The 14,365-nt window shown below is 40.8% G+C and overlaps 1 protein-coding gene across 1 annotated transcript in view; it reads left to right on the plus strand.

Annotated features, from left to right (window-relative positions):
• LOC124134554 (helicase with zinc finger domain 2-like) overlaps positions 1 to 14,365 on the plus strand; it is a 38,015-nt gene that overhangs the window by 9,143 nt on the left and 14,507 nt on the right. The window contains exons 3-6 of the mRNA XM_046499446.2: positions 857 to 4,469; positions 10,800 to 10,897; positions 12,450 to 12,605; positions 13,389 to 13,532. Of these exons, the coding sequence (XP_046355402.2) occupies positions 857 to 4,469; positions 10,800 to 10,897; positions 12,450 to 12,605; positions 13,389 to 13,532 (4,011 nt within the window). The remainder of the gene's footprint in view (positions 1 to 856; positions 4,470 to 10,799; positions 10,898 to 12,449; positions 12,606 to 13,388; positions 13,533 to 14,365) is intronic.

A 14,365-nucleotide genomic window follows, 5' to 3' on the forward strand; every position in this document is an offset into this window, starting at 1 on the left:
ATGACCATGATAACCTGTCATTTGATATCATTTTAGTGAGTTAGTTAGTTAGTTAAAAATTAAGCTCACATCACCAATGTTTCAACCATATTGTGATGAAAAAATCTGACCTATTGATTGATATTCATGAGAAAACTATTAATTTGTAATGACTCATAGGGTATTCCAGAATGTTTATGTGCTTGTTATTGTAATTTATTTGTGAAACAGCTAGAGATCTGCAAAATAATTAGACCTTCATGATGCTTGGAAAAAGTGTAGAGATCGGGAGTCAGTTTTCCGGGACACCTCGTACATAGGTTGTCCTCCATGTCCGATCTCTTCTTATCAGGGGGCATGGGTGGCCCAGTTGTCTGAGGCCAGAAAAACCTATGATGGTGGGTTCGAATCCCGGTTCACCCCTATTATTATTCTAGTACCAGACCAGCATCAAAGTGGTTAACGTCTGAGACCTGCATCACTATGGGCTTTCCTCCCACATTGAGCTGACATGCCATCATATAACTGCAATGCTGTTCAAAGCATGGACGACGTACTGCATTTGAAAATAATCTATCATAAATTTCATTACTGATTCTTTGGTTTGAAACTGAATCCAACAGTCATCAATCAAATACATTAATTGGAACTGCACTATTGTTAGCAATATTTGAAATATTGTTTTTATTAAGTGTATTGATATCTTTCCTATGACATTTGGTGCCAAGTGTAGAATTGTATGCCAATTACTTTGTCCTGTCTTTTTCCGATTCTCTAGTTGCTAGTATAATGTGTTTTATTTCCTCTTTAAGCCCATGTTAAACATTATTGTTGCATGTCTAATTTCTTATTAAGCTTTTCCCATTACTACACACAGATGATGAATCAGTACCAGCCACAATCACATGTAACAGGACTGATGAGGAAGAAGATAAAAAGACAAAACTAAGAGGAAAAAAGAAAAAAAAGATCAAATATAAAGCAGCATTAGATCTAAACAATTTTTACTGGGGGAAGATATATGAAAACCTTGAAAGGGATCCTAAAAAGAAGGTCAGGGAAGATACACCTGGGAAGAGAGAAGCTGAGGAACATCCATCATTTCGGGACACTTGGGATACAGAAGAAGATGATGCAGGTGGTGGATCAGACTCTGATATGGCAGAGGAGGAAGAGGCTTCACCTGTCTCCTGGTTTGATGAAAGTAATAGGAGACATGAGGATGATGAGGACATGTTTGATATCATTGTTGGAGAGAGCCTTGATATCATACACAGACCTAGCGAGCCAGTGAGTTTAGTAAGGCAGGAACATAGTATAAAAGAACTCCAGGAACTGTTAAATAACCGCCCTGACAAGTACAAGAGATGCCAGATAAAGTTGGAAGGACCACACTTGGCTATTTGTAAAGTCCTTGAAGAGGCGGATATCCATGAAGAAATTGAGATTCATGGCAGAGGAAAATGTGGGAGGACATTCAATGAAGATGAAGTTGTGGTTGAAATTTTACATGGGGGACCACTTGGGAATGATAGTGACAAAGATGGCGACAATAATAAAATGTATGGCCGGGTTGCAGGCGTTTTGAGGAGCAAGTTTAAAGAAACAGAGTTCACTGTTATGGCTTGTACTTCCAACAGCAAGGAAGTTTATTTAATGAATCCAATATGCAACAGTGTACCCAAAATTAGTGTCTGGCGGCATCGCTCCAGAGAGTTGGAAAAACAGAATTACATTGATGTATACAAAAGAGCAGATGATGGACGACTTTTATTTGACAAGTATTTTGAAATTGTCCCTGAAAAAAGAAGATGTTACATTTTTCTAGTTGTGTATTTGTTATGGCGGCCCGAATTCACTTATCCCCAGGGTGCTGTTGTTCAAGTACTTGACTGTGGAGAAAACTTGCAAGGTGGCCTGGATGTTCTGAAAACTCATTTCAGAGTGCCTCGCTACTATGGAAAGAAGACGCTGGCACATGTCTTGAAGATGACAGGAAGTCCTGATATTCGGACACCAACAGAGGAAGAAGATATACGACACATGACGGTATTTACAATTGATAATGCCAATTCAAGGGTTTTGGATGATGCTCTAAGTGTCTGGAAAACCAAAAGGGAAGGGCGTGATATCTTGTTGGTTGGTGTCCATATAACAGACGTCACATCAGTGGTGAAGAAAGGAAGTGCAGTTGACAAAGAGGCAGAGAAAAGAGCCACAAGCTACTTTGCTTCAGAGAAGAGTGGATGCCATATGATGCCAGAACCACTAAGCCAAAACATGCTGAGTCTGCTCCCGAATTGTGATAGATTTGCTATCTCTGTGTTCTTTGAGGTGGACAAAAAGGGGAAAATGCTTCAAAAGCCTTATGTGTCAAGGAAATTCATCAGATCATGTCGAAACTTCTCATACAAAGAAGTTCAGGCAATTATTGATGACCCTGCAAGTTTTGAGTGTTCACAGACACTGAGAAGTAGCATTCGAACCCTTGACATCCTGGCACAGCACTTTCGTAAAGAACGATTAGGGAATTCAAGATTTGAAGTTTCTTTTGAAGATGCTATGTCTATTTATGACGAAGACAAGAATCAGGATATTGATGCTCGTAATCTTGTTGAGGAATTTATGATAAAAACAAATCAGTTCATTGCATCATATTTGGTGGATTCTTTCAGACACTGTGTGCCTCTACGATGCCAAGCAGATCCCCCTGAGGACACGCTCAAACTTTGGCTTAATAGAGAGGGACATGTTAAGGACTTTCTTGTAAAACTACAGAGTAGGCCTATCATTGATGGATATGTTTGTGATATTGCCAATCAGTTGGAGTCAAACAATGATAGAGACAGAACAGATATTTCAGTCCAGAAGACTATATGGGATGAAATACAGGGAGCTGCAGATTCACAAGATTTCAAGAAAGTGAGATATTTGATGTGCTGTGACTTACTACATCCATTGCAGTGCCTTGCCATTGAACACTGGATGAATATCATGAAAACAGAAGCATACAGGTGCTCTTCAGAAGGGAAGAAAAACACTAGCCACTTCTCACTCAACCTGTTCACGTACACTCACTTCACATCTCCACTGAGAAGATACACAGACCTGATTACCCACAGACTCGTCCATGCTCTATTAGATGAGAAGGAAGCTCCATACACACAAGCAGAAGTTTCAAAAATCTGTGCGGAGATGACAGAAAAGAATCAGAGGAAAAAGGAATTTGACCGTTCTTACAGGATTACAAGAAAGTGCAAGAAGTTGGCCAAGACTCCATGTACATTTAGTGCCATAGTTGACAATGTAAATACCTGGCAGGTAACATTGTGTATTCCATCTCTTAGAGGTGCATCATATGGGCGATTGGAATTGCCACTTAACCTATTAGACTGTTCCAGAAAGCCCCAAGTAACAACACTACCTTCAGGCAAGAAAAAGATTCTCTGTTTCTGGAACAAGCGGTTCTATAGGTACGAGGAGCCAACTAGAGGACATGCAGTCCAACCAGAATCTCCTGGGATTCTCATTGACTCAAACATACACACAATGTATGTACCTTCAGCCGAGTTTGCTCAGTTCTTAGAAGCAGTGTTTGAAAGATCGGAAGAAAATGATTCTGGAAGATCTTGCACTGAAGGAGAAGAAAGGTTGGTTTCTAGTGGAGATTCTTTAAACATCCCATCAGCAAGATTCCTCAGGACAGGAAAACAAAGTTTGGTTCCTAGTGGTCAAGACGAGTTGGCTAGTCACTGCAGTGAATTCAGTTACTCCTTCTGCCCCGGGCAGGTAGTCCGGGTTCAAACCCATGCTGCACCGGACAGAGGTGTACCAGCTCCATATGTGCAGTTGTTTCATATTTGTGACAACTTTGATCTGTGTCTCACACACATGGATGATCCAGTGGTTACATTTGCAGAGTATGTCACTGTACCAGTGAAAGGTCGTAATATCAGCTGCATTGATGAGTACCAAAATGCATGGCTTCCTGTTCTTGAGATGGAGAGTGCCACAAGTTCTGTTGGTGGTGAAGAAACAGTTGTCATTGATGATGCTGAAGTTACAATTATTAGGAAACGACTTGGTAGAAAAACAGTATATTTAGGCACCATCAGTCTGGATTCGAAATTTTGTGATAATCGCCAGATTGCAATAGGTGGGAAGAGTGTGGATTGGCTGGAAAAAATGAGGCTGGAAGAAAGTAACTTCAGTAACTTGAATTATGCCGCTCTTGACTATCTGTGTATAAGGCACAAGCTTCAGGACAAGGACTTAACTGACAGTACTTCAAGTATCTGGGTAGGTCATGCAATTGTCAAGAAGGTCAAGCTGAAGAAACCTAGAGGTCGCTATGTTGACATTGACCCTGATGCTGGAACAGTGATCGTTACTTTTGAACTTAGGCCAAACTCACGACGACCACCTAACATGTTGATAGGTAAACCGTTTGGGGCCACAGTAGAAATCATCCCCAAATCTCAAGCTGACAGGTAAAACTTTACATATTTCACAAAGAACTTGAATTTACATTTGCAATGATTAGGGGTGATGTGTACACGTTGCTTCTTCTTGTTCTTTACATGATTGATGGTTTGAATAACCAGCCACTGAATGTTTGTTTGTTGTTTAACGACGCACTCAGCAATATTCCAGCTATATGATAGCAGTCCGTAAATAAGCATATCTGGACTAGACAGTCTAGTTATTGACTTCACAATGAGGCTATGAATGATGGTCAGCTAGAGGCAATGAATGATGGTCAGCTAGAGGCAATGAATGAAGGTCAGCTAGAGGTAATGAATGATGGTCAGCTAGAGGCTATGAATGAAGGTCAGCTAGAGGTAATGAATGATGGTCAGCTTGAGGCTATGAATGATGGTCAGCTAGAGGCAATGAATGATGGTCAGCTAGAGGCAATGAATGATGGTCAGCTTGAGGCTATGAATGAAGGTCAGCTTGAGGCAATGAATGAAGGTCAGCTAGAGGCAATGAATGATGGTCAGCTAGAGGCAATGAATGAAGGTCAGCTGGAGGCAATGAATGATGGTCAGCTAGAGGCAATGAATGATGGTCAGCTAGAGGCTATGAATGATGGTCAGCTAGAGGCAATGAATGATGGTCAGCTAGAGGCTATGAATGATGGTCAGCTAGAGGCTATGAATGATGGTCAGCTAGAGGCAATGAATGAAGGTCAGCTAGAGGTAATGAATGAAGGTCAGCTTGAGGCTATGAATGATGGTCAGCTAGAGGCAATGAATGATGGTCAGCTAGAGGCTATGAATGATGGTCAGCTAGAGGCAATGAATGAAGGTCAGCTTGAGGCTATGAATGATGGTCAGCTGGAGGCAATGAATGATGGTCAGCTAGAGGCTATGAATGATGGACAGCTTGAGGCTATGAATGATGGTCAGCTAGAGGCAATGAATGATGGTCAGCTAGAGGCAATGAATGATGGTCAGCTGGAGGCTATGAATGATGGTCAGCTAGAGGCAATGAATGATGGTCAGCTGGAGGCAATGAATGAAGGTCAGCTGGAGGCAATGAATGATGGTCAGCTTGAGGCTATGAATGATGGTCATCTAGAGGCAATGAATGATGGTCAGCTGGAGGCAATGAATGATGGTCAGCTTGAGGCAATGAATGATGGTCAGCTAGAGGCAATGAATGATGGTCAGCTGGAGGCAATGAATGATGGTCAGCTGGAGGCAATGAATGATGGTCAGCTGGAGGCAATGAATGATGGTCAGCTAGAGTCAATGAATGATGGTCAGCTAGAGGCAATGAATGATGGTCAGCTAGAGGCAATGAATGATGGTCAGCTAGAGGCAATGAATGATGGTCAGCTGGAGGCAATGAATGATGGTCAGCTGGAGGCAATGAATGAAGGTCAGCTAGAGGCAATGAATGATGGTCAGCTAGAGGCAATGAATGATGGTCAGCTGGAGGCAATGAATGATGGTCAGCTGGAGGCAATGAATGAAGGTCAGCTAGAGGCAATGAATGATGGTCAGCTGGAGGCAATGAATGATGGTCAGCTAGAGGCAATGAATGATGGTCACATTAAAGCCCTTGCCACAGACATATTTTGGAGTAATGTGGAGTAATGCAGGGTTCAGATCAGTTCATATTTTGAGACATTGACTAATTGTAATCGAAAGTGTCCTTAATATATTTTCAAATTTGATAATGTTAAAAGAATGTAAGTAAATCAAGTCATGGAAATGTCCCAATGACATTTGTATTCATACAAAGTCACTGTTAACAAAGTGTATGCATTCATATGGCCTTTAATTTTTTACTAGTTGATTTACAAACAACATTGGCAAAAAATACAATGTATGTGGTCAATAAAACTCAAACGAATCTCTTTAAAGTTCCACATAAGTACTTACTAATGAATGAAACACAAACTTTAAGGTCACACAATCGTGGAAGTATGATTACGATATGATACCGAGAGAGGATTAATTGTTTGTTTTGGTTGTAATTAAGATTTCTCTGTGCATTATTCCCATTTCTTACGCACAGCGCTGATAAAATCTTGTTGTTGTTTTTATTTGGCCTAATTCTACTTGTTTATTTTGTCATATATTTGTCATTGTTTATGCAGTCAGTCTCATGAACCAACTGAACAAGTATAAGACATTATCTGATCTCCTCCCATTAGTAAGACAGCCCAGTTGTGAGACACCTTAAACAACAATGTCATACCTGTCATCCATAACAAGTTTGTCTTGGTAATGTCATACCTGGTTGCACATGTTAATTAGGTGATTAACCCCTATCATGAAAATGGACTTGTCTTATTATAGACAAAAGAAATGACTCAAGATGCTTGATACCCTCTTTTACTTTATTTCTTCAACATTTTAATTCACAGACTAGGGGGAATTTTTATGTGTAATAAGTAAGTTTTAACAAAACATGCATCTCAACTTTTTGAGTAAGCTCCTACTAGCTCCTAACTCATTTATTTCCTGAGAATGTTCAAACAGAATTACTGGCCTACTCTTATTAATTTATCCGCTAATCATGGGCTGTGACCATTGTTAAGTGGGTAGACTGGCTGTGTTTGTTTAATTAATCCCACCTACTCCACTGTCTTACAATGGGTGTCTCACTAATGGGATGTCTTACTAATGGGATGTCTTACTAATGGGATGTAATCCCTTACCATACATGATCAAGGATGAACAGGGTGGCAGATCAGGGATTAACTCGACCTGCTCAGAGGCTGATATGTTACAATGTATTAATATGTAATTTAATATATATTTAATATATGTATATTTAATAACTAATTTGATGGTTTTGTAACCTGTAACTCAAAGCAAGACCAATACATAGGAACAGACTGTGTTTTATATTATTGCATTAAATGTAATCTCAAAATACTTCTGAATTTAAGATAATGTCAATGGGGAATTAGCTCTTGGGGGAATAAGGGATAAAATCGACATCACTGTCCTGGAGTGAGTGAGTGAGTGAGTATGGTTTTACGCCGCTTTTAGCAATATTCCAGCAATATCACGGCGGGGGACACCAGAAATGGGCTTCACACATTGTACCCATGTCGGGTATCGAACCCGGGTCTTCGGCATGACGAGTGAACGCTTTAACCACTAGGCTACCAGATCGCCCCTCACTGTCCTGGAATGCTTTATGCACAACATGTAAACAATAAACAACAATTGCACAATGAGTGGAATACCTGCTCTGACAACATAAACACTGGGATGAGCGGACCTTCCAGCTCAGGCATACATGAGGTGAGCGGAGCTCCAGCTCAACCTCAGGATGTTTCCTACGAGCGGCACATCCTGCTCGAGGTCGTCCTTACACCAACGCTCGGAAAACCAAGCATGACTAACACCGTGTAATGGTAACACATATATAGTAATGAACAACAATGGAAAGACAATGACGTTTCTCTGGACATGGGACTTCTGGGGGTGATGAACCTACACAGCTCAGGGGATGAACCGTTAAGGCAATAAACGTCATACTATAAATAACAGTAATTAACGGGAAGTGATATAGTAGCCCAGGTTGGCTGACAGTCAATATACAATGAAATAGTGGTGAGGATTAACAATGGGGATTGGCGCCTAAAACATAATGACAATTAAGTTATGGAGACATGCACATGTCATGGCTACAGGGTAATGAGCCTTTTAAATCAAATGTTCTTCAGACAATGGTTGTCGTGAATCAGTCGCTAGGACATTATTACGAACTAAAAAAGACAATTTTGAACAAAATCATGATATTTCCCAATTTGCCTGTCATGTGCACTTAGTTAAGAATCCTACATACATCCCTGCAGACACTATAACTGTGGTTACAATCCAAGGGAGACAACTTGTCAAAAGAGTCTACTGAAATGGATCATTTACTCAGGTTTTGTGACTTGCTTGATTGTGTCAGCAGGCCCTGATTGTATGGATTACCACTTATGATTTCAGTCACTAGTTTATCTTGTCCAGACAGAATTATTTATAGGTCATTGTGATATACATGTAGCTGTAATCTTGCTGGCTGCAGTGTTGAACAATATTCACGTGCTGAAAGATATGAGGCAAGATGAACTTCTTTGAATACTCCTTACCTATGGAAAGTTAGCATTGTCACTGTCAGATGCTCTCAAATGGAATCTGTCCAAATAGCTTGATAATGAGAAACTAAGTATTTTGACAGCCTTGGAATATCAACTCTTATTTGGTATGAATCAGTGATTTGTTTGCTCCAGGTATGATTGCTTGTTTGATTGCTGTTTAACCCACACTAAGCTGCACACTTGCTATGTAGCTGCGACCTGTTAATAGGCTAGTCTAGACCAGACAATTCAATGATCTATGGACCGCCTCCATGGTCTAGTGATAGAGCGTCGGCCCGGAGAGCGGATGGTCCGGGGTTCGATCCCAAGCCGCGTCATACCCGGGGTAGATTTTGGGGACTTCACAGAATCTACCCCCCTTTCCCGGAATCTACCCCGGGTTATAGCTATAATCTAGGAGCTCCAAGAATCTACTGCAGCCCTGTTTGATTTAAACATTTTTATTTCATGAATGTACTTGAAGTTTTCTTTTGGGGGATGCATCTAACTCAGTCTTGATCTCTCCTGGTCAATTGCTGTAACAACATTGTCATCTGATTAAGTTTACATAAATGCCTATTCAGTACACATCTAATTAGTTTTAAAACATTCATATCCCAGAATCTACCCCCCTTTCCCAGAATCTAACCCCAGGGGATATAATCTGGGAGTTCCCAAAATCTATCCTGGTGTAGATAATACCGGTAATAAATTGTTATCGAATCAAAAATTCAAAATGTTGTTTTATACATGCAAAGAAGAAATAAATATTGTTTACCGACTCCCTAAGTGGACTGCAAGCCCTCCAAAACAAAAATACCAAAAAACGACCTAAATTAATAAATCAAATACTTAAAAGCTCCAACGACCTAACTAAGGCAGGCAAACAAATAACCTTCTTGTGGATACCCGCCCAAGTAGGAATATACGGTAATGAAAACGCTGATAAGGCACTTAAACTATCCCTCAAAATCCCAGAAATAAGCTTAAACTTACCCATCTCGAAATCAGAAATTAAAAGTGTAAACAAGCAAAAAATCACCAAAAAATGGCATAACCTATATCTAAACTCAAATAGCCAAATCAAAAAAGTACTCAGCAAACCACTAACCAAACCAAAAATTCTCCATCCATCAAAATCAACAGATTATCGACAGAGTAATCACCAAACTCCAAACAGGACACACCAACCTAAATAACCACCTAAAAAAATTAAAAAACACACTACAGGTAACTGCCCACACTGCAAACAACTAGAAACCCCAGAACACGCACTCATCCACTGCACACACTACCTAACACATCGAACCGCATTACAAACCACCCTCAATCTAAACAAGGCTCTCACTCTAGAAGCAATACTAAACCCACAAAATAAACTTGAAAACTTCAAGGCCTTAGGCGTATTCTTAATCAAAACGGAACTAATAAAACGCATCTAAAAACACAATAATCTACCAAATCAAAATCACATAAACAAACAAACATCCACCATACCCAGCTCCTTTAGTTCTCCTCCCCAACCCCATCGGCATCTATTCCAAATCTCAAAATTCCCAAATTCTATATGAGCAACCCCTAAATCCCCCTCTTGGGTTGCACACACCACTTTCGCCCCTTTCGGAAACACATTAAATAGCCTGGCCGGGCCCGTGTGCGAAATACGCATCAGTCGGAAAGTGCATGTTAAATCTCCAAAGTAAGTAAGTAAGTAAGTAAGGGCTGCAGTAGATTCTTGGAGCTCCTAGATTATAGTTATAACCAGGGGTAGATTCTGGGAGCTCCCAGGTTATACCTCAGGGTAAGATTCTGGGAGCTCCCAGATTATACCCTGGGGGTAGATTCTGGGAAAGGGGGGTAGATTCTGGGAGCTCCCAAAATCTACCCGGGTATACTTTGAAGGGGGGGTATACTTTCAGACTTTACACCGGTTTGTCTGGCCCAGACTTGAATGTCAACAGGTGCCTGCCCTATAGATAACATATTGCTGAGTGTGGCATTAAACAAACAAATATTGCAAAAATGTATTTTATTGTCACTGTGGTGTCTGTCATGTTTGTTTGGGGAGCAGGACCAACACAAGTCTACAGGTCGAGTGTTTAATGGCGACTGCCACAAGCTGGCTACAGCGACACCAAGTGTCAGTCAGGGGCACATAACTCTTACGAGTTAAGAGTCCATATATTACAGTGTCAACCCAATTATCATTTTATATTCTTTATAGGAGAACCGAGCAGATGATTGTAGCTCTCGATCCACAGGGATGTTACTTGGCCAAAAGCATAGCCCTCAGTCGCTATGACCTGCTGAACACACGGGAATGTGAGTATAGCCATGTAGACTTGAATCAGGAGTGGGATATCAATTATATATTTTCAGAAAATAGAGGTTATCACGCGAGTGTGTTTGGGGATGCTAAATATCCTGTAATAGGGATAAACATTGTATTTAGTGAGCCTTGGCAGGATATTTACCATCCCTAAGCACACAAGCGTGATAACCTCTTTATCATATAGTGTCATTCTTCAATTCTGTGCTAAAAAAATCTGTTATCGGCAATCCCTCTGTCTGTTCGCTAGAGTAACTGTCTAGTTTATGAGAAGTCACGGCCACAGTCAGACTTTGTTGACAGTCGACATGTCCTGTCATAATTCTAATGTTCTTGAATGATCTTTGATTGCATATACACTACAATAATGTTACGAAGTGCAGGCAGATGTACACACAGCAACAAAACAAAATAACAATTCTGACAAATTTTGGCCAAATCCAACTGTTGTAATTTTTGGAAAAGGTTCCAAGCCCCAGAGGTCTACAAGCGCAGATATGGCAACTGATTCCACTTGGCTAGCCTAGTGCCCATGCAAAATTGTTTCTCGGTTTATGTCCCTAAAGTTGGAAAAACTTGTAAAATGCCTCCTCTACGTCACAGTTAGACACTGATGTTCAGTATATAAGGCTATTCTTTTGCTAATGATAGCAATTATCCCAGGAGTTTTCCAGATTCCCGATGGTTAATTCTGACTTGATCTCTGAATGACAAAGGCGACGCCATGTTTGTTTATAAACACTGAAGGTAGTTTCTACTTGACCTTTGATATTTGCATTTCTATCCAGATATGACCCCTTCGTTTTAATCCGTTGGCTTTATCCTGAGAAACCTATCCATTATATGATAAATAGAGGATAATATATTCGTGTTCATATTTTGGTATTTCCCGCATGGTAGTGATGGTAATACCAGAATATAGGCACGAGTGTTGTAAACATAGTATGACATGAACACAAATATAACATTCTTTTTATTACCGAAGAAGATGTCCACATACAGAGACGAATTTCAGTGTTTACCTATAAGGACAGCAAGTCAACAATCTTTTGCTATGACATTGTTTCTAGTGTGACATTCCGACCTTACGTCAGTCACAATGAGATTCCAATGACATCAACAATACCATCCGTCTGACAGGGTCAGTACACTTTTGTCTCGTCATGTGATATGACCCTAGGGCACATATGATTTTTATGAACCCCGAAATGTTTGCCCTCGTAGGTAATAAAGTTCAGTATCTCATCACTAGATGTGTACGTTGTAGGATATATTAACCATGTGCCAGGTCAGAACAGGAAGGTTTGGGTGTCCTGGAGTACCTAGACCAGGGCACCCCAGACCTCATTCAGCAATGCCTCACTGCTAATGTCAGAGAGAGAAAGAACATGCTTCCTCTGGTTGTTTCTAATTTGTCAGCTAGCCTTGACTTGAACTGAGTCATAATATTCAGGATCTCATAAAATATTTACCATCCTTAAATCTTAAACCTTTTTGTCCAGTGTCAGAGCAACAATGGTCCACAGCTTTATTTTCTACCTGCAGGGTCTCATCGGCTGGCCTTGTGCATGCAAAGTCCAACAGATTTGACGGATGAAGAGAGAAGCCTTTCTTCAATGACGATAATCAACAATGAAAATCAGACAAAGGCTATAAGGAGAGCCCTGGAGTATCCTTTCAGCTTAATACAAGGGCCGCCTGGTAACTAAAACAGTGAAACTCACTCACTCACTCACTCACTCACACATACACACTCACTCACTCACTCACTCACTCACTCACACACATATACACACCAACTAACCCACTCACTCACTCACTCACACATACACAACTACTCACTCACACCCTCACTCACTCACTCACTCACTCACTCACTCACACATACACATATACACACCCACTAACCCACCCACTCACTCACTCACTCACACATACACAACTACTCACTCACACCCTCACTCACTCACTCACTCACACATACACACTCACTCACTCACTCACTCACTCACTCACACACATATACACACCCACTAACCCACCCACTAACTCACTCACTCACATATACACAATTACTCACTCACACCCTCACTCACTCACTCACTCACACATACACACTCACTCACTCACTCACTCACTCCTGGTATGATGCATGCAGGTACATGATGTATTCTCGTTTATGAAAGACACTGACATGTCCCTCCCATTATTCCTGGTATGATGCATGCAGGTACATGATGTATTCTTGTTAACGAAGACACTGACATGTCCCTACCATGTCCATTACTCCTGGTATGATGCATGCAGGTACATGATGTATTCTTGTTTATGAAAGACACTGACATGTCCCTACCATGTCCATTACTCCTGGTATGATGCATGCAGGTACATGATGTATTCTTGTTTATGAAAGACACTGACATGTCCCTCCCATTATTCCTGGTATGATGCATGTAGGTACATGATGTATTCTTGTTTATGAAGGCACGGGAAAGACCAGCATTGGAGTGAAGTTGGTGTTCCTCTTTGTCAAAATCAACAAGCAGATGTGGAGGGAGGGCGAGGACCCCGAAAGGAAGCAGGTCCTTTTTTGTGGACCATCCAACAAGTCGGTGGATCTGGTTGCGCGTAAGGATACAATGGCTCTGATGATTATTTTCACTTCCAATTGATTTTTAGTTTTAGCTATAGTTTCTCATACCAAAATATAGGTCTGGAATAATTAAACAAGCTTTGTCCATCCGTATATATCATTCTGTCATCCATCTGGCGCATCAATCCATCTCATCCTTCTGTATGTCCATTAATCAATTTGTCCATCCATCATTTGCATCCATCAGTCATCCATCTGTAGCATCCATCAGTCATCCATCTGTAGCATCCATCAGTCCATCCATCTGTAGCATCCATCAGTCCATCCATCTGTTACGTCCATCAATCAATCCATCTGTTACATCCATCAGTCCATCCATCTGTTACGTCCATCAATCAATCCATCTGTTACATCCATCAATACATCCATCAGTCATCCATCTGTTACGTCCATCAATCAATCCATCTGGTACATCCATCAATCAATCCATCTGTTACATCCATCAGTCATCCATCTGTTACGTCCATCAGTCATCCATCTGTAGCATCCATCAGTCCATCCATCTGTTACATCCATCAGTCCATCCATCTGTTACATCCATCAATCAATCCATCTGTTACATCCATCAATCAATCCATCTGTTACATCATCAGTCATCCATCTGTTACGTCCATCAGTCATCCATCTGTAGCATCCATCAGTCCATCCATCTGTTACGTCCATCAGTCATCCATCTGTTACATCCATCAGTCATCCATCTGTTACATCCATCAGTCATCCATCTGTAGCATCCATCAGTCCATTCATCTGTTACGTCCATTAGTCATCCGTCTGTTACGTCCATTAGTCATCCATCTGTTACGTCCAT

This window comes from Haliotis rufescens, unplaced genomic scaffold (genome assembly GCF_023055435.1).
Source record: "Haliotis rufescens isolate VD_foot unplaced genomic scaffold, xgHalRufe1.0.p SCAF_2, whole genome shotgun sequence".
NCBI classification, from domain to species: Eukaryota; Metazoa; Mollusca; class Gastropoda; order Lepetellida; family Haliotidae; genus Haliotis; species Haliotis rufescens.